Below are 21,867 nucleotides of genomic sequence, written 5' to 3' on the forward strand. Positions count from 1 at the left end.
GGCATGTGCCCTGATCAGGAACCCAACTGTGACCTCCTGGTTCATAGGTAGACTCTCAACCACTGAGCCACGCTGACTGGGTCATGTATGAGTATTTTTAAAGCTCCTCTACGAATGCCATTAGGAGTTACTGATGCAATAAAGATAAGCAGCTTATCCAAACTACACGGCACTTAATAATAAAAACCTGGTTTTGGAGAAGGGGAAAGGATACTTGCCATTCTGCATTGCTGATGGGTGCAAACTGGCACAACCTTTGTGGGAAGCAATTTGGCAACATTTAGCAAGAGCCTTAAAAATGTTCATGAACTCTGATCCAGTCATTCCATTTCCAGGAATCTACCTGAAGAAAATAATCCTACATACAGAAAGAGATGCACACATTAAGATGACAGATGTAGCATTATTTTTAATTCTAAATAACTAGAAGAAAGCCAAATGTCCACTGAGAATAATGAAAAGTAACTTATGTTTGTAAGTTGTATATGGCAACACGGGGAACTGCCATATTAGGTTTCAAAGTGCATACATTAACATATGCTAGATAATGATATAAAACATACTTAGTCAAGCAAAAGACTAATAGAGGAACACACAAGCAACTATTGCCTATGAGTTTGGGACTAGGTTATAGATAATTTTACTTGTCTTTTTTAAAAATATATTTTTATTTACTTTAGCAAGGAAGGGAGATGGAAAGAGAGACAGAAACATCAATGATAAGAGAGAATCATTGATTGGCTGCAGCCTGCACGCCACACACTGGGGATTGAGCCCCCATACTGAGCATGTGCCTGACCTGGAATTGAACTGTGACCTCCTGGTTCGTAGGTCAACACTCAACCACTGAGCCATGCTGGCCTGGTGGAAATTTTACTTTTCTACATTATTTTGTATTTTCCAAATTTTCTGCAAGCATGAATTTAACATATAATAGAAACAACTGACTTATTATAATTAAGATGAATTTTTTCTTTTGGTGTGAAAATACCAATGATGCGTTGTACTGTCCCCTCGTAAGGTGTTACTTGTTCTTGGGAGTGATGTTCTTTGGGAATATTTTATTGAAGACAAGTACCGGAGTGGAAGGTAAGTTGTGGATGGAATGAGGGACAATCCAAAAGGTCAGCTGCTGAAATGCCTACTGCGTGAACTAAGTGAATAAATTCTCGCTTTATCCCAAGTTAGAATCCCAGAGGGTAGCAGAGAAACGCACGAAAGCCATCAACCCCTCCAGGCTCATGCTGGGAAAGAAGAAGTCTGTGCAATCCACAGACTGATCTACGAAGAACTCTCTTCAGCTCGGCACCCACCCAGGGATTTCCGGAGACTGGCAGAAAATGAGGTTAAAATGTGCAAAGGTGGGAGGCAGGTGGAGAAGTGAGAGTCGATGTAAAAAATGAGAGATGTTCACAGAATTTTTAAATTCCAAGAACTTTTTCAGATTAAAATGAATGTATCGTGCATATTTAAAACATGGTTATCAAAGTGAAAAAACCAGCCTTGGGCAAACTACAGCCCGCGGCCAGATTCGGCTGTTCTATCGGGTTCTCTTGCTCTCCCCTCCACTCCTTTACTTTGAATTTATATTAGTTCACACAAACACTCCATCCATGCTTTTGTTCCGGCCCTCCGGTCCAGTTTAAGAACCCATTGTGGCCCTCGAGTCAAAAAGTTTGCCCACCCCCTGGAATAAACTGTCAGAGTGAGTGGGAACCTGGCAGGAAAATAAAGCTATTTTAATCATCTACTTAATACAGGCTGTTGTAAAAACAAGAACAAAACAGAAGGGTATCCTATATAATAAAGATGTAATATGCAAATGGTCGTTACACTGTGAAGCGTAATGACCGACCACGTAACGACCGAATCACGGATCAGCAGGAGGGTGGGGCAGCGAGCTACAAGCGGGCGGTGGAGAGCTACAGGAGGGGGCAGGGCAGCAAGCTATGGAGGGGGGGGAGATGAGGGGAGCTACAGGAGGGCTGGATAGTGGGCGGAGAGCCGCTGGAGGGCAATAGCCAGCAACTGGCGAGCTACTGGCGCACGGATTTGTGCGCAGCTACTAGTTAAAGTAATAAAAGCCTTCCTAGTCTCCCTACATTTCCTTCACTTACCAGAAATAGCCACCATTCAAGTTCTTTCATATCCTTTGAGACAATGTCCATACCTTCATTTTTAAACATCAGCAGGGACTGTACTGAACAGAGCAATGCAACTTACTTTTTGTTCATTTAATGATTGACCTTCAACCACTCTCCATGTCAACACACTGCACCAAACAGGCCTTTGTGTTTCTGGAAAAGCTTTGTGTGGTCACCGGCGAACTTGACCAGCCCTACACTCACAGAAACGTTGGTTGGTTCCTGCTAACTGCTCTCACGAACAAGGCTGCTCTGAACATTCTGGCACATACTCATTTGAACACTCCATCAAATTCATTCCACGGGAGAAAAACCTGTGCACAGAATTGATGAGCCAAAGGGAACTAGCAGCTTATATTTTGGTATTATCGCTAAATTGCTCTCCAGTAAGTCTCCCTCTAGCAGAGCATATGAATTCTCTTCCCCCGTCTGTGTGTGTGGAGAGCGGCTACAGTGTTTGGACAGGTTCAATCCTCAGACTAATGAGGAGGCACAGTCCTCTCATTGCCACGTGCAAGTCCCAGCTTGGAAGGCAGGGCCCTCCCAGCACTATTATAGCCAACAGCTATAGTTGTAAGCTTGAACCTATGGTCCAAACATGTGGCCCCACATGCCTGAGTGATGTGGGCTTGATAGAGTTCAGGTGCATGTAATTGAGTAGGATCGAAACCCACCAGAATGTTGTAAACATCTTGACCACGCCCTTACTTTGCCTCGTGGCATCTGGCTATAAAATAAAGACATGGCTTTTAGTCTATGGCGCTGTCGCTAGCTCTCCATCAGAGAGGCTCTCCATCAGAGAGGACAGCGTCCCAGCCTGACCCAGCTTTCTTCTCTTGTCTGTCTTTTCTCAATCCTTTACTGCCCTCTCAGACTCACTGAACCTGGCTGAGCTGCTGGTTCGGCACATAAGGCGCCCTGGTGCTGAGTATGCCATGGCCCTGCTGGCTCGCCACAACTGTGGAATTCAATTTTGTTTATAATGAACAGATGATTTCTGTTCCATTGTGTTCACTTATCTCTCTTATGTCCATTTATCTTCAAAGTACAGGCACTTTTTTACTTGGCCAGAGAGGATAAAAGTCACAAATACATGATTTGGGGATTAAGGAAACTCCTGCACATCCTCGTAGGCATGAGTAATTCAGAATTATTTGTAATTAATAACTACTCATTAAAAAATATAAATTCTAGCCCTAACCGGTTTGGCTCAGTGGATAGAGCATCGGCTTGCGGACTCAAGGGTCCCAGGTTCGATTCCGGTCAAGGGCATGTACCTTGGTTGCGGGCACATCCCCAGTAGGAGGTGTGCAGGAAGCAGCTGATCGATGTTTCTAACTCTCTATCCCTCTCCCTTCCTCTCTGTAAAAAAATCAATAAAATATATTTAAAAAAAAAAAAAATTCTAGCCCTGGCTGGTTTAGCTCAATGGATAGAGCATCTGCCTGCGGACTGAAAGGTGCCAGGTTCAATTCTGGTCAAGGGCACATGCCTGGGTTGCAGGCTCAATACCCAGTAGGGGGCGTGCAGGAGGCAGCCGGTCAATGATTATCTCTCATCATTTATGTTTCTCTCTCTCTCTCCCTCTCCATTCCTCTCTGAAATCAATAAAAATATATATAAAAAAATAAATTCTAATTAGCTGGCTCTTGATCTGGGGCTTACTACCGGTATGTGCCAGACACCCTTCTAGCTCTTATTTAATCTGCATAACAATTCTGGGAGGCAGGCACTCGGATGATCTCCATTTTTAGGTTAGGAAAATGAGGCGCAGAGGTCTTAGGTAACAGGACCAAAGTCACGCAGCAAATAAAATGACAGAGCCAGAATTCAACCCGGGCATCCTGACTGAGCCTTTGGGCTCCTGGGCACCGGGCCATATTCCAAGCTCCTCGTTGGGAGACACGGACGCACAGCTCCCTGCAACGCTTCATCTCAGCATTTACAGCAGGAAGCTCCTTATCTGCCCGCAGTGGGAGGCGCCCGAGCTGCCGCTGCAGCAATGGCTGGACGACAGGTTTTTATTTTTATGTTGCTTTTCTACCTTCCCTCCAGTGACCACGTATTGCTTCTGTAATAAGAAAGCAAAGTTATGTTAAAATATTGACAGTTCTTAAGGACAGAACACTTTCAATACCAGAAAGTGGCTCATCTCTAATGTCTTAGCCAACCTGCCTACCCACAGCCGCTCAGCATTAGGAGGGTTTCGTGACCTCAAACCACAAAACCACGGAGATGCCAGAGGCAGATTCAAAATTCCCGACGGTAACAGCTGTCATATTGCTGTCTCACACACATCTGGGAGAGCCTGTATGTCCACAAAATGTAGCACAGACTGAGCACCATGGGGTCTGCACCCGATGGAGTGTACCACTGGAGGGGAGTGAGATGTTCGGGACAGTAACAAACAATACCCCCTCCTCCCTCAAGCACGGTCTAATGAGAACTGTCTGCTCTGGGAGAAGAGGCGGTACTTCTCTGGGGCCAGGGTAGGAGGTGGCATTTGAAATGGGCCTTTGTGACCACAGATCACAGCGTGAAGACCATGCACGTGCAGAGTTCCTGGAGAGCCTCAGACCTGATGGACAAACACATGATGTCTGTTTTCTAGAGGCCGACGTCCCACACACTCACGTGAGGATCGAGCCATCTTATGAGCCGTTTATCAGAAAAAGGCTGTACATAGGTATTACACAGAGCCCTAATGGGTGATCCCTCCGAATGCAAAATTTGTTTTGGTGGCAGTGGGGGGATTAAGTATTCAAATGCTGGCACTTGATCTAGTCAGGATGGAAGCAACTTCAAGTTCAAATTTTACCGAAAAAACCAGACCCCAGAAATTCCTTTAGCACTGGAGGTCCCAACGTAGGGTCAGGGCTTGGATGAGAAGAAAATGATCTTTATTTCACTAGCCTCTACCTGAAACTGAGCAATTCTGTCCATTCTGGATGTGGGCACCAAACCACAGTAGCATTAGCAGGACCTGTGATTTGGCCAACAAATTAGATTTCTGTATAACATCCTGGTTGTTACGCAGATCTCGAAATACCACTTACGCTCATCACAGATCCCCAATGTCACAAGGTCACAGTACTACATAGTTATTGGTTCCTTCCCACCCACCCTCTCCCCAGACAAAACAAGAAATGAGAAAAGGACAGACGGGTAAGCCAAAACCAGCTGATTGTTATCACTCGGCCAAAAGGCTGAAAAGGACCCATTTTAGAGATGAGGAAACCGAGAAGCTGAAGCAAAATCTTGAGCCAGGTGTCAGCCAGTTATTACCAGAGGCAGGGTTTTCTCACCTCCTTCCTCCTCAACCCCTTAACTCAGTGGTCGGCAAACTGCGGCTCGTGAGCCACATGCGGCTCTTTGGCCCCTTGAGTGAGGCTCTTCCACAAAATACCACGTGCGGGCGTGCACGTACAGTGAGATTGAAACTTCGTGGCCCATGCGCAGAAGTCGGTTTTCGGCTCTCAAAAGAAATTTCAATCATTGTACTGTTGATATTTGGCTCTGTTGACTAATGAGTTTGCTGACCACTGCCTTAACTCAAACAAAAGGTGTTAGGAGTTACCCTTCTTTTGGACTGTTCTGTCTCCACCCTATTCAGGTCAATTTGTTACTCTAACAAAATATTTCTATATTGGAGACCCAGCCCAGCATTTGAGTTACAAATATGGATTCTGGAGCCATACTGTCTGGGAATGAAGCCTACTCCATCCTGGGAAGTTTCCTCACCTTCGTGCTTCAGTTTCCAAATTTGAACAAGGGGAGGGACTAGGGTAAGGTGAGTGAGGCAGCATTCTCAGGTGCAAATATAAAGTGGTGTCAAAAATCTCACTGATCGCCCGGCTGTGGTGGCTCAGTGGATTGAGTGGCGTCCCATGGACCAAGAGATCCCGGGTTCGATTCCCAGTCAGGGCACATGCCCGGGTTGTGGGCTCAATCCCCAGTAGGGGGGCCTGCAGGAAGGAGCCAATCAATGATTTTCTCACATCATTGATGTTCCTCTCTCCCTCTCCCTTCCTCTCTGAAATCAATAAAAATATGTAAAAACTTAAAAAATAATCTCACCGATCAAGGTGAATTCTAAATGCAATTTTCTAAAATCCAAAATCCAATGCAATAAAAAAAATCCACAATGAACAAAATGCCAGAATTTTAATTAGTCTCCAACTCTGCCCTGCAATTGCAGGGCTCCCGCCCTAACTACCCAGCCAACTTCTAATAAAATTATTTACAAAAACAAAGTGGCTGACCTGTGGTCATAGTTGCCAATTTAAAAAGCACTGTAGTGAAATATTATTCCTTGGCTACTGAGTTTTTGGTGCCCTGGGCGAATGTGCCAGTGGCCTCCTGGTCCCAGCTCTGGATGGCACGTGGAGAAGCAGATAAGTGAACACAGGCCAAGTTCTCAGGATAGCGCCTAGCTCAGAGGAAGGACACATCACCATGGCAACAGAATGAGGCTCATCCTTTTTCTTTAAGGAAGAAATTAAATGCAGGGACAAACAGAAACTTCATGTTCTATAGTATTTAGAAGGCATCAAACGTCGTAAGCAGAGGCAAGCAAGAGGAGGTTACTTTGATTTTTGGACTCTTCACTGCAGATTTCATAGGTGATTTGACTCAGGATCAAAAGGACCAGTTTTCCCAGTGCCCACCTGGAACTCCCCATCTTCTGCACCGAGCCCCACCTTCCTCGGAGGGATCCCTTCATTCTTAGCACTTCTCCCCTGCATTTACCCAGGACCACTTACCCTGCTGTTTGCACTCAAACAGGGGTCAGTAAACTGAGACCCTCCAAACCAGGGCCTGCTTTTTGTAGACAAAGTTGACTGGCACACCGCTATACCCATTTGCTTGCCTATTACCTGCGGCTGCATTAGTTACAATGCAGAGTAACTACAACAGCAGAGGTGACAGCGTTGAGCAGTTTTGACAGAGACTAAAGCCAGCAGAGCCCCACCCATTTACTATCTGGCCCTTTGCTGAAAAAGTTCACCCACCCCCTGGTCCAAGCAAAGTCAAACTACAAACACACTCATTCATCAATTTCCCCTTCCGACCCACACCAGCCTTGCAAACCAAGGTGGGTATAGAAACGGCTTATCTGGGCTGCACCACGCCGGCCACCCCTTGGCCATTATGGCTGTTTCCCATCTTATCTGGTGACAATCTGTATTTATTAGTCTCATCTTAGCGGGATGAGCCAGTCTATTCTCCCACTTCCTGAATTATTTCATGAAGTTTTATTGGAACACAGACTCACTCATTCTTTTTCTTACTGCCTATGTCTGCTGCTGTGCTAAAACCAGCGTTTACTCCCAAAAGAGACTTAGGGCCCCACGATGCCTCAGATATTTACTAGTATCTGGTCCCACACTTGTCACTGATCTCGGCTGCACTGGGAACCCAAACTCACAAGATGAGGCCAGGGTAGATCTAAGACCTGAAGTTCATGCAGCTGTTAAAGAAAAGAAAGTCTCCTAAGAAGGCCGATGTCTTTCCTGTTTATCCGAGGAGATAACACCGGAAGGAGAGGGACATTTGTGTGATTCTGATCTCTGGGCTCCCACTTGAGAGGTCAATAGCCCTCCTGTTATTAGAAGAGATGCGCAGATAAGACTCCTGCAGACAGCAGCCGGGTGACAGCGGGATCTGCACAACGCACCGGCATGCCGCGAGCCGCGACCACGTGCTTCTCTGAGCCACTGGAAACAATGTTCGAAAGCAAAGCAATGATCAATTCTATCATGGGGGGCAGACTCCTCATTTTCATCATTTCCTTACAACAAAGGGATTCAACATGGCATCACTCGCCTGACGTCAGCCCTTAATGCGATCAGGTTTGTTCCAACGACAAGATTCATGACAAAAGAAGCTGCATACCTCTTGCTATTTCAGAAGGGAAATAGTCCCTTTTATACAATCTATAAACATTTGTTTTCATGTCCCCTTTCCCACTTTACCGAAACCAATGGATTTAATCTGTCTTCACGGCATCGATTTTCAGCCTGATCAGGGACACACAAGAACTTGTATCAAACAGACTGTATTTGAAGAAAAGATGCCAAAGCAGGACAAAAAAAAAAAAAAAAAAAAAGCCATTTAAAATCAATCACAAACCACTGGTGTTCGCAGCCTCCTAAGCTAAGTACCTTGTCCATTTATAAGAGGTTTGGATGTTCACTTCTTGGTTGGTTCACACACGTGCTTCCTGTGCTGAAAAGACGCTGGTCTCAGGCTGTCCCATGTACCGCAGGCCCAGAAACCAGCCCAGAGCCCACTGAGCCCCGCGTCCCTTTTTTACACAAATCTTGAATTTTACAAAGCAGTGACAGGCTGAGCTTTTGTTAGCTTATCTTTGCTGCCACCTACAGGTCACACTGCATCTCCGGTCCCCACAGCACTGACCATGGGAGTCTGTGCATCTCTGATCCCTGAAGGAGGGGTGGGCGGAGAGCAGACCACAGCCTGTCCACGGAAGGAAAACGAGTGTTCCTCTTACCGCATTAGGCAGATGAGTTTTATTTTAAGATAACTGACAAAAGGAACCATACAAAAACGTATAAGGCGAACACTCTTCAACCAACCACCACCAGGGTTAAGAACTAGAGCTTCCCAGAGCCTCTGCGTACCCATCCTCACCCTAACCTTCCCCACTAACAGGTCAGTTTAGTTTTCGTGTCCCATGTAGTCTAAGTCGTTTAATAATTGCACCAGAGATGGACCTGTCTTAGAATTGGAGTCCATCATAAAGAAGCTGGTCCTACTGGACAGAGCAGTGCTCAGTCGGCCCCACCCTGGGATGACTGGCCACCTTGCCTCGTGGGTTCCTGGAGGGAAGACAGCGATGGGAGGCATCTGCTCTCCGGCCACAGGGACTGCAGCCCTGGCGTCTGGAGGCCCATGAGTTGGGGGCAGCCAAGCCCAGAGCTGGTGACTAAGCCTGGCTTGATGGCCACACACAATGGCTGGGAACAGCATTTGCCTGGGTTTCTGGGCAGCTCACCACCCTCCTTGTGTGATCAGAGGCCGGGCTCCAGGGCGGCCTCCAGCTGCCCCGCGGAGACCAGGGGGCCCAGCTGCCCTGAGGCACCACTTTCGGGCGGGAAGGTGACTAAGTCCGCGTTCTTGTTCTCGCTCTGGTCGCTGTGCTGCTTCCTGTGGCATCGCAGAGAGTCGTCCCGGACGAAGGCGGCCCCGCAGGTCTCGCAGCGGAAGGCCCTCTGAGTCACGATTTTGGCCACGTGCGGAGAGCCGCCGTCTCGGGGCCCCTCCTTGCCCTGCGGGGCCCGGTTCTCTGTTTTGGCCTCGTCCCTGTGCACCTTGTCAAAGTGCTTGGCCAGGCTGCTGGGCCGCTTGGTGTCGAAGCTGCAGAAGTCGCACTTGAAGGGGCGGTCCTTGCAGTGGACCCGGCTGTGCACGCGCAGGGCTGCCGCGCTGGAGCAGGAGTAGCTGCACTCGGGGCACTTCTCGGGGTGGTCGGCTTGGTGCAGCCGGCTGTGCTCCAGCAGGTCCGCCCGGTCCTGGCCCTGGAAGCTGCAGTGCAGGCACTTGAAGGTGTGCTTGATGCGGATGTGCGACTTGAGGTTTGCCTTCATGGTGCAGCGGACGTCACAGAACTCACACTTGAAAGGCTTCTCCCCGGAGTGCACGATCATGTGCCTTTTCAAGTCCGAGCTGATTTTGAACTTGGCGCTACAGAGCCAGCACTGGAAGGGGGTGTCCCCTAGCAACGGAAGGTGTGTTTCCATTAGAGCAGGCAGGCAACACAGAACTCCCCCCAAACATGTGTCAGAACACTTGGCTGCAAAGGGACAGTTGGGTTTTTGAACTCCAGCTACCTGTAGCCTTCTAATAAGACCATCTACCATGTATATTAACTCACTGAATCCTCACAACAGCCCTGTAAATGGGTACCATTACCCCCCTACCCCCATTTTACAGATGGGATAACTGAGGCTCAGAGGGGTCAACTTATTGATCCTAAATAGCAGGGATCTGAACCCAGGCATCGTGGCATCCAAGTCCATACTCCTCATGAGGACACTTCAGTTTCGATTCTAAACTCTCACTTAACCTGACATTTCAAAACTTAACACAGAAGGAGGAAGAGGTGCATACAGTGTTACAAACCACTGTCCCACACCCAGCTAACACTTAGAAGCATGCTTACTCCAGTGTTTAAGCTAAATTACATCTGTTAACTGCCTTGTATTCCTCGCGGAAGTTTCACATTTTTCCAACGACAACACCGAGTTTTATTTATAGAAGGAACACGTGAAGATGGCAGCAGGAGACACATACTGAGAAGCTGTAGCCTCCTTTGCACCCCGGAGGACTGCGAAGGGTTTTTAGTTCTTGTGGAGGTCGCTACTTTACGTATCATCGTCATGACGCTAAGCCAAGACGAGGTCTCACTCCTCCTACACGGGCATCCTTTCCCCCTGCGCCCTCCCGCATTGCGGGCTTCTAGCATTCCCTTCCAAACGGACAGCCTCACAACTGTGAGCCCATCAGCTTCAGAGGTGTTTTGAGGATTCCCTCTTCTTGGCAGGAAGTTCAATAACATTTGCGAATTCTCAAGCTTTAACTAGTTGTTTTCAACTTTTATTTATTTTTTTGTTAGTCCTCACTCGAGGATATTTTTCCACTGATCTTTTTAGAGAGAGTGGAAGAGAGAGGGAAAGAGAGAGAAACATCAATGTGAGCGAAGCACATAGATTGCGTGCTTCCTGCGCACGCCCTGACCGGGGCCTGGGCCAGGGAGGAGCCTGCAACCAAGGTATGAGCCCTTGCCTGGAATCGAACCTGGGACCCTTTGGTCCGTAGGTGGATGCTCTATCCACTGAGCCAAACTGGCTAGGGCTGTTTTTAACTTTTAGAGTCCAGCTCCATTGAGTTCTCTCTTAACGTCGTCAATGGGTTCTTTGACTTTAAGTGGAACGACGTGTAATGAAACCAGTTTTACCATAGGCTGATATAAACAGTTACATTCCTATCAACATTATAATGAAACAACATTGAACAGAACAGTGTGATTTGAGGACTGCTGTAGAAGTAATTTATATTATGACTGAGAATGTGATATTCATCAGAGCCAACTATGGATGTCCACCCCCTTCCAGGATCATTGCCACAACTGTGTCAGTTGATAATACACATCAAGGTTGAACTGATCCTCTTTTCCTGCAGGCGCATTTTCGGCCACATTTTATCATGCATGCTCTTGACTATACTGTTCATTTCTTGAGTAAATAGAATCTCATCATCATCGCAAGTTGTCCAGTCTTTTAGTTATGTAAGCATTTACATGGAATTTCTAATGAATTTTCTGAGTTTTTGATTGACTAATTTTTTTCTCTTAGCCTCCTATACAAGTATCTTCTTGCTATTTCCCTTTACTGCAATCCCAGCTAGCTATACTCAGATATTCACATATCAAATACCTCATGTCAAATTTTTCTCCCTTGTTTTGATAGTGTTTATCTTCCAGTACCTTCCCTAGAATGGTGGCTTTGAGAAAAATCTGAGTCCTTGTATACACCTTTGTCTATTCTGTCTTTGGACTTGAGACAGTTTGGCTGGATATAAAATTCTACATTCAAAATGATTTTCCAACTTTGAAGGCACCGTTCCACTGTCTCCTAGAAGCCAGTGTTACTGAGAAGTCTTTCTAGGTAGAGACTGCTCTAGCCCCTCCTTTGGCCCTGCGTGGCATCTTGTGAGGCCTTTCACGCCTACGGCCCCTTAGAGTTATGAAATTCTTTTTCTCATTTGATTTTCTCACTTCTATTTTCTTTTCTTCCTAGACCTAGTCAGCAACCAGACTTCTGGCTTCTTATTTGTTCTCAGTTCTCCAACACATTTTTTTTCCCCTGATCTCTGGATTTTAAAAAACTTTAGAGCCAGCAATCCTAGTTTTAATTCACACCTCTTTGTTCTTACTACCTTTTCATAGAACTGTTCTTGGATGTAACATTTCTGCCAGTGGACAGATACCAATTAGAACTGAAAAATTCTCATCTACCAACCAAGTACTCTGTTAGCTCCAGAATTAGTTATTTGTTAGACTTGGCGCTTTTTACACCATCATTTTCCACAAATGACTCATAATCTACAGTTGATACTTTGCTTAGGAAGAGTGGATCGGCCTAAGGATTAGACACAGGTGCCCTAGATATTTACCTGCTGGGTAATAGTTTGTGCCATTTTGCCAATAGGCTCAGCTTCTCTGAGCTCTGGGGCCTTGGCTGTCTACAAGTCCAGAACTCTCAGGACAGCCAGACACGGGCTGCAAGGGCTGGCTCCAGCTGCCTGGCTGCCTCCCATTTGTCTGCTAAGACAGTTTTCTTTACCCAATTTTAGATGACAACATATTTCTGTCTGCTTGCCATCTTCCATGAATTCACTGAAAATTCTCATTTTAGGAACCTTCTTATGAGACTCCCAACCCCCATTTTTCTGTGCCACGATGGATTATTTGGGTCTATCGATTGATCATTATTTCAACGGGGTCTCACAAAGAAGGGAAGGAAAAGCTCTTTGCAAAGTCCAATTTCTAGAACTGGAAGTTTGTAATCTGCAGTTATATTCCACTGCTTTTGCTACATGTTTCTGGATTAAACTATGCAATCAGAGTTTTAGTGAAAAGACTGAAACACCGAGTTTATACTTCAGATAATTCAAGATACGCCTTTGCTTCCTGGCTGCTGCACTGCGTCCTCATCCAGCTGCATTCTATGCAGTTACGTTAGGAAACCCAGCTGTTGGGTTTTCATCTTTTAATTAAAACCACAAGCTTCACCATCACCGCAGAGAGCCCAAGTTTCTTTGCTTAACCACCAGGTGTTTACGTTGCTTGTGTTTTAGGTAAATAAAGGTTAAGAAATTGGCAAGTCAGGCCCAAGTTTCCATGTCAGGGACTTACCCGTGTGGGACCGGAGGTGGACAGTGAGCTGGCTGGAGTTGCGGCTGGCGTAGGGGCAGAGCTGGCATTTGTAGGGCCGCTCATCGGAGTGGATCCGCAGGTGCTTCTTAAGGCTGCTGCTGTCCACGGCGGCGTAGTCGCACAGGTGACACTTGTGGGGCTTCACACTGGTGTGGCACCGCATGTGCATGGTCAGATTGTCCTTCCGGCTGAAGCACTTGTCACAGAACTCACACTTGTGTGGTTTGTCTCCTTCAAATACATCAAAGATTCAAGGATTTACGGGTTCCTCTTATCAAGATTACTGCAAAGAGATTTGACCAAAATGGTAGTTTGGGCACATGGGTCTGCCTCTTCCTTCTGCCCAAATGCCTGGTTTAGAACGATTCTTAAATCTAGATGCCCACACGGGGAGGAGGAGGCGCGTCATGCACTGGCAGCTCAGGAATCATGGAGAATTCGAAGGGACAGGGTAGATAAAATCAGACTAAAAAAGAAAATCACAGGCCAAACCCCATTTGGGAACATGGGAGTGGTCACAGGAGGGTCCTCCCTTATGTATACCAAACTGCAAGTAGCAACAGTATCCACCCTCCCATAGTCCCCCTGCCCCAGCTACTAGGAAATGAAGGTGCTTAGACCAGAGAAATAATGCAAACGGCCCAAGAAGTTAGAGATACCCTGGGAGACAGAGAACCCCATGCTCAGAACGTCTCTGCCAAATCAAGTGTTCCTTTCCTCCCTACAACCACTTCAGACAGATAATGTCCAAATACACATGATTTCACCCAGGAACCAAATGCTTGGGAAAGCCAGAACCAGGAAGACATGCCTAAATCGATTTGCTCAAGGTTGAAGTTGGGATTTGAACAGAGGCATTTTTGCTCCAGTATCTGCTACATTGTGCTGTCTCGGCAATCTTTTTTTTTTTTTGGACATGTCCAAATCAAGAACTTGAAGTTATAAAAGCAGTTTTCATTCCCAGAATATTTCCATTCTCTTCCGGTAAGTTGACTAGCAAAAGGATGTTACAACAGGGAAAGTAAAAGAAAAGATAAGACAGCTAGTTCTAGATTGGGTAGGACAGAACAGAGCAAATAATTATTTCTCAACACCAAACATGGCCATGGGTCTTAAGATGCCTTATCTAGAAAGGGTGGCCAAATTTAGAAGCCCAGAATGGTAAGCTATTAAAGGTTTCAGAAAGAAAAACATTCAGATCAGCACACAACTCCTCAGTAGCAAGATGGAAATCCTATATAATAAAGAGGTAATATGCAAATTGACTGTCACTCCCACACACAACATGGCTGCCCCCTTGTGGTCAAAGATGGCCGGCAGGGGAGGGCAGTTGAGAGGGACCAGGCCTGCAGTGGAGGGCAGTTAGGGGTGACCAGACCAGCAGGGGAGGGCAGTTAGGGGTGACCAGGCTGGCAGGTGAGGGCAGTTAGGGGTGACCAGGCTGGCAGGGGAGGGCAGTTAGGGGCAATCGGGCCAGCAGGGGAGGGCAGTTAGGCATTGATCAGGCTGGTAGGGGAGTGGTTAGGGGGCGATCAGGCTGGCAGGCAGAAGCTGTTAGGGGCAATCAGGCAGGCAGGCAGGCAGTTGAGCAGTTGGGAGCCAGCAGTCCTGGATTGTGAGAGGGCAGTTGGACATCCCTCGAGGGGTCCCAGATTGGAGAGGGTGCAGGCTGGGCTGAGGGATACACACCCCTCCCCCATGCATGAATTTCATGCACTGGCCTCTAGTAAAATCTATAAAGTTCAGCCAAAACCAGTTTGGCTCAGTGGATAGAGCGTCGGCCTGCGGACTGGGGGGTCCCGGGTTCGATTCCGGTCAAGGGCGTGTGCCTTGGTTGCGGGCACATCCCCAGTGGGGGGTGTGCAGGAGGCAGCTGATCGATGTTTCTCTCTCACTGATGTTTCTGGCTCTCTATCCCTCTCCATTCCTCTCTGTAAAAAATCAATAAAATATATTTAAAAAAAAAAATCTATAAAGTTCTACAGGAATTACTTAAATAGAATCCTACATTTGAACTAGCATTCAGTGGAAAAAGAAAAGCCAGCTGACAGATGACTCAGGGTATCATACTTGAATTGTATATACACATCAGGGGGAAAAAAGGAAGTGGATAAAATGTGGGATATGAGAAAGTAATGAAATGGAAAGTATTGCTTCCATACCACAAGAGAGAACCAACCATTAAGAAAAAAAACAACACACAAAATGTGGTAAAAATCAAACTAAATGTAAGTACAACAAACATAAATGAATTATATTTACTTGTTAAAAATTTCAAAAAGTCAGCCTGGCTAGTGTGGTGTGGTTCTGTGGTTTGAGCATCGACCTATGAACCAGGCGGTCAAGGTTTGATTCCTGGTCAGGGCACATACCTGGGTTACAGGCTAGTCCCAGTAGTGGGTGTGCAGGAGGCAGCCGATAAATGATTCTCGCTCATCATTGATGTTTCTATCTCTCCTCTCCCTTTCCTTTCCTCTTTGAAATCAATAAAAATATTATTTTCAAAAAATTTCAAAAAGTCAGCTTGATGTGCTTAAGAGACCTACGTAAAAATGACAAGGAATAGAAAATGATAGAAAAACATTCTAGAAAAATGCTAAAAGAAAGCAGGAATATCAATTTTAATATCAAAATTGTGATGATGAAAGCCACTAGAAATTTCATATTAAAGAAAAGATAAAACTCACCAAGTAGACGTGACTCAAACTTTTATGAATCTAACATGGTCTCACAAAAGGTTTTCGAAAAAGTCAGCCTGAAAATTGTAGGACATATTTTCAAACAATTTTTGTTCATGAATCCAAATCAGATTACAAACCTCCTATGGATGGGCAGTGTGAGTGCCATGTATCAAAACCCACAGCCTGTCACTTTTCTGTTGTTGTTAATCCTCACCCCAGGATATCTTTTCCATTGCTTTGTAGTGAGAGTAGAAGGGAGAGGAGGGAGGAGAGAGAGAAACATTGATGTGAGAGGACACACTGATTGCTTTTCTCCCACATGTGCCCCAATTGGAGCTGGGGATTGAACCTGCAACCCAGGTGCATGCCCTTGATGGGGAGAATCAAACCCAAGACTCTTTGGTACATGGGCCACAGCTCTAACCACTTAGCACACTGGCCAGGGCGCCATAACGTTATCACTTTAAAAAAAAAAAATGTATTTTATTGATTTTTTACAGAGAGGAAGGGAGAGGAATAGAGAGTTAGAAACATTGATGAGAGAGAAACATCGATCAGCTGCCTCCTGCACACTCCCTACTGGCTATGTGCCCACAACCAAGGTACATGCCCTTGACCGGGATCGAACCTGGACCCTTGAGTCTGCAGGCTGACCCTCTATCCACTGAGCCAAACCGGTTAGGGCTAACCTATCACATTTAAGTTCATTTTTAACAAAAGACTGAAAACAAGTGAACCATATGGGAGTCAAGAAACTAGAAGGAATAAATGAAGATTCCAGCACTTGATCAAGAAAACCAAATTTGGTTGTTAAAAGGGGAGGTTTGCTCAAAAAGAGAAGATTCTGCCCAGATGGTGTTGCTCAGTGGCTGAGTGTCAACCCATGCACCAAGAGGTCGCTGATTCGATTCCCGGTCAGGACACATGCCCGGGTTGGGGCTCAATCCCTGGTGGGGGCCATGCAGGAGGCAGCCGATTGATGTTTCTTTCTCATCACAATGTTTCTATCTCTTTCTCCTCCTCCCTATCTCTCTAAAAATCAAAGAAAACATTTTTTAAAATGTATTTTTTTTTAAAAAAGAGAAGATTCTAATAGACCAGGGTTTTCTATCTCTGCACTATCGCCATTTTGGGCCAGGTTCTTCTTTGCGGTGGGCTGCCTGTATATCGCAGCGTATTTCACAGCATCCTTGAGCCCTCCCCACTGGCTGCCAGTAGCACCTCCCTCCCCAGTTGTGAGAGTTAAATAACTCTCCAGATGTTGCCAAATGTCTCCTGTGGAGGGAGGGGAGTAATGTTGTACCTGGTTGAGGACAGAGGCGTTGCAAAGAGAAAGGGGACTATAGATGGTCAAAGTCAATCACAACTATCAAGTAGAACTTCACCCCAATAAATTTGGAAGACGTGATAAAATGGATGATGGTCCAGGAAGATATAAAATTACAAAGTAAAACGGATAGATGACAATGTAAAAAGCTGCTATGTCAAAGATGCACCCCGAAGTAAGTTGTTTACTACTGAGGTGTCTGCTATCCTTCCCGGGAGAATTCTGCTTCCCTGCCCCAGGGACTGCGGGTGTGTGGCTCGCTCTGCCCAGGGAAATGCGATCACAACTGATGAGTCACTGTTAGGCAAATGCTCTTCCGAGCCAGTGTGTCATCGTTTCTCTTGCCCCAGATGACCTGTAACATTCCAGATCAGGGATTCTTCATTTGGGACTTGTAGATAAAATCCAGAGAGTCAAAGATCTTGTATGGGAAATGATCACACTTCTGTTTCTAAAACTTCTAACTGAATTTCAGCATTTTCCTCCTGTTTTGAATTTGGTTAGCTGACCACACTAATAATGGTACCTGAGACCCTTGTGAAGAGACATGAGCCAGTTCTCAAAGCAACATTTATGTTCATCGCTGCTCCATAATGCAGGGAGTTAGTAGACCAGCCACAAGGTCCTAACATTCAATGTGGGGCTTCTCAGTGCTAATGCCAATACTAGTCATCTGGGGGGTGGGGATAGGGTGTCATTAAAATGCAGAACCCCGCCCCCTAACCTTGAGATACTATAATCCTATATAATGAAAAGGCTAATATGCAAATTGTCCTTTCCGGAGTTCGACCGACCAGGATTTTGACCATTCGCTATGATGTGCTCTGATCACCGAGGGGCAGCGCAGAATGAAGGAAGGCGCCGGCCAGCAGCCAGCAGCCAGCAGCCGGGGGAAGGAAGGTCCCAGCCGGCAGCCAGTCCTGATTGGCCCGGATCACTGGGGACCCTAGGGACCCTACCCATGAACAAATTTCATGCACCAGACCTCTAGTTGACATATAATATTGTGTAAGTTTAAGGTATACAATGTGATGATTTAATATCTATGTATATTGAGAAATGATTAACTAACCTTATTGTGGTCACAGCTCCATCACCTCTGATAATTACTTTTTTTGTGTGATGAGAACATATAAGTTACTCTTAGCAACTTTCAGGTATATAACCCAGGATACAGCATTAATACCAGTCACCTCACTGTACCGCGGATCCCTAGAACGTATTCATCTTATAACTGGAAGTTTGTGTTCTTTGACCAATATCTCACTTCTCAAGCTGAACTCATAAAAACAAAAAATAAAATACAGTTTCTGACTCAGTGGACCTGGGTAGGGCCTGAGATTCTGCATTTCTAACAAGCTCCCAGGGTCACCGGAATTCAGCATATTAAAATACCATACACTTAACACTTTGGTAGCAATTGTACTAAAATATAGTTTTTAATGGGATTTTACTACATTTAAAAAACTATTCTGGGAAGGGTCCTAGCTTCACAAAGTTGCCAGGAGTCCACAGCAGATACAAGGTCAAGCAATGCCTTTATCTGGCGTGTTCCAGACAGAGGCTCCCGCTGGGTCCTGCAGAAAAGCCCACAGGCACGGAGCTGTAATTCACCTGGATGGGGTCGGGGACAGGGACAGGTGGGGGTGGAGAGGGGACGCTGGGATGAATGGTGCAGTCTCCAGTTGCCACTGAGAGCAATTCTACCAGCACAGCCTCATCTACAGCCCCTCCCCACCCTCTGAAAAAAGGCACAAGCAGAGAGGATTGTGGGCACAGACGATCAAATGTCCTAGCAGTGTTTCCACATTGGATTAACTGTTTAATAGCATAGGGAAAGATAAATGCCTCAACTCACTTCATGAGATGAACTCGGATATCAATGCCAAATGAAGAAATACAAAGTGATATTAAAAATATAAACATTATAAGTCAATCTCTTTTAAGAGACCAGAGAAACCCCATGGGACCACCTTAAAAGGAGCAAAACATCTGAAAGTCAGCCATCATTCTTGATTTAAAATGGTGACAGGAGAGCCTTCCTTTTAGATAAGGAATTAGGATACGATGGCTTCTTCTCACTGTTGCTCTTCAACTCAGACCTGGAGCACTTAGACAGAGGTGCTCAAGATCAAGTAGAAAGACAGCAGAAAACTCATTACTTGCATAAGATAGTCTATCAAGACAATCCAAAAGTACACTTGAACTATTCGAGTAAATGAGGGTTTTTTCCCATTGATTTTTAGAGTGGAAGGTAGGGGGGGAAGGGGAGAGAGAGAGAAACATGATGTGAGAGAGACCCATTAATTGGTTGCCTCTTGCATGCACCCCGACCAGGGCTGTGGATCGAACATGCAACCCAGGTATGTGCCCTTGATTGGGAATATAACCCATGACCCTGCAGTGCATGGGCCAACCCTCTAACCATTGAGCAACATTGGCCAAAGCTCCAATTTCATTTTAAAGTGGCTTTGCTACTATGAGATCTCAATCAACTTTCTGCCCATTACCACGTTCTGAACTCTGAATTGGGAAGGGTATGGCAATGACTAAATTAAATGCAAGGTGATATATGGTGTTCTGCAATTCACTATGTTAATACAACCAGATGAAGAAAATACAGTATTTAGATTGCATTTTCCTTTATTGCTTATGGGCTTTCAATGAAAATATTGGCATTTTTATTTCTTAGGGATTTCCTGTTCATATTCTTTCCCCTGGGATTATCTTTGACTTGTAGGAAACCTTGTATGTGCTGAAGATTAATTCTACCTTATGTTACAAATTTTTTCTTGTGGGACATTTGTCTTCCCTTCTTAGTGGTGTCTTAAGTTTTAACTTTAGAAACATTAATCTGTTTTCTCTGTGGTTTTAATTGTCTACTTACACCATAAATTTGCCCTACCTTTCCTAATACATTATAGACTTTAATCCCTAACTTATTTAATATATTTGGAATTTGTGAATGAGGTGAAGGGCAATGACTTTTGTCCCAATAGACTGCCAAGTGTCCTGCCCCCACATTACCAGAGTTCACCCACGACTCCTCCAAGTCAAAATGCTGCCTTCAATTTGCACACACACACAGCTCTTTCTATGCTCTGTCCCATATTTACTTATTCCACTTCTATTTATTCACACTGTTTGATTTATAGCTTTTTGGTTATTTTAATTTCTAATAAAGCAAAAGGTTTTGCTGTCCAAGATTTTGAGGCTACTTTTGTGCCTTCTTTTCTCTTCCAGATGAATTTTACTCCCCAGAAAGCAGGTGGGAGAGTGGTATGGAAGTAGAGGTGGCAAAAGACCTCATCCTGTCATTGCTAGCTTTCAAACAATACCATATTCACTTTCGATAGAAGGACTTAGAAACTTGTGCAGCCTTGTGTGGCTCAGTTGGTTGGAGGGTTGATTCCGTCAGGGCACATACCCAGGTTGTGGAATCGATCCCTGGTCCGGGAAGGTACCGGAGGCAACTGATAGATGTTTCTCTCTCATGTTGATGTTTCTCTCTCTTTCCCCCTCCCTCCATTCTCTCTTAAAAAAAAAAATGCCCCCCCAAAAGAAAGACAATAACAGTTATATATATTCAATGTATAAAGTTGAGGAGAAAACTGATGCTGTTTTTATAATTACCTAGATATATTTACTGTTTACATTGACTTTTCTATATTTTCTTGCTTAAGATTTTACTGGGGAAAAAATAGAAATGAAGCATTTTCTATCTTGTTCTTCCTCCCGCTCACTCCTCACTCTGTTTCTATTGTCTATTTGAAAATTTAATTTTTCTTTCCATCCAAGACAGACTCCCATTTAAGGTATAAACGCATATACATACACATACATATACCCCAACATGACTTTAGAATACTATCTAATAAAAGAGTAATATGCAAATTGACCGTCACTCCAAGACACTAGATGACCACCCCCATGTGGTCAAAGATGCCTGCCCCCATGTGGACACAAGATGGCCGCCACAAGATTGCCTGCAGGGGAGGGCAGTTGTGGGCAGTTAGGGGTGACCAGGCCAGCAGAGGAGGGCAGTTGGGGGAGACCAGGACAGCAAGGGAGGGCAGTTGGGGGAACTCAGGCCTGCAGGGGAGGGCACTTGGGGGAGACCAGGACTGCAGGGGAGGGACCAGGACTGCAGGGGAAGGCAGTTGGGGAAGACCAGGACAGCAGGGGAGGGCAGTTGGGTGTGACCAGACTGGCAGGGGAAGGCAGTTAGGGGTGACCAGGCTGGCAGGGAGGGCAGTTAGGGGCAATCGGACTTGCCGGGGAGCAGTTAGGCATTGATCAGGCTGGCAGGGGAGTGGTTAGGGAGTGATCAGGCTGGCAGGCAGAAGTGGTTAGGGGCAATCAGGCAGAGGCAGGTGAGTGGTTGGGAGCCAGCAGTCCTGGATTGTGAGAGGGATGTCCAACAGGCGGTCAGACATTCCTCAAAGGGTCCCAGATTGGAGAGGGTGCAGCCTGGGCTGAGGGACACCCCCCTCCACCTGTGCATGAATTTCATGCAGCAGGCCTCTAGTAAATGTAATAAAAAAGACTCAATCCAAGTTCAAGGCCTGATTTTCCAACACTCCCCAAATAAGCCTTCAGCAAGCCTGCATGCTAGGCTCACAGATGCCTGTCCTTAGCCACTCCTGTATTTGCCTGTCACACTCAACCTCCACAGCCCTTGAAGTACAGTCTGGTAGTGCCAGGGGTCCTCAAGACTCATCTGGTTGAGTCTGTGGTCAAAGTATTTTCATAGCC

At 45.7% G+C, this 21,867-nt stretch overlaps 1 protein-coding gene across 2 annotated transcripts in view; it reads right to left on the reverse strand.

Moving 5' to 3' along the window:
• Positions 1-8,650: 8,650 nt before the first annotated feature.
• ZFP64 (ZFP64 zinc finger protein) overlaps positions 8,651-21,867 on the reverse strand; it is an 86,677-nt gene continuing 73,460 nt past the window's right edge. For both annotated transcript variants that reach the window (XM_080685183.1, XM_080685184.1), the window contains 2 exons: positions 13,084-13,335; positions 8,651-9,882 (listed from right to left, as the gene is read on the reverse strand). In XM_080685183.1, the coding sequence (XP_080541309.1) occupies positions 9,179-9,882; positions 13,084-13,335 (956 nt within the window). In that variant the 3' untranslated portion in view covers positions 8,651-9,178. The remainder of the gene's footprint in view (positions 9,883-13,083; positions 13,336-21,867) is intronic.

The sequence above is a fragment of the Plecotus auritus genome (genome assembly GCF_963455305.1).
Source record: "Plecotus auritus genome assembly, chromosome: 8".
Lineage (NCBI taxonomy): Eukaryota > Metazoa > Chordata > Mammalia > Chiroptera > Vespertilionidae > Plecotus > Plecotus auritus.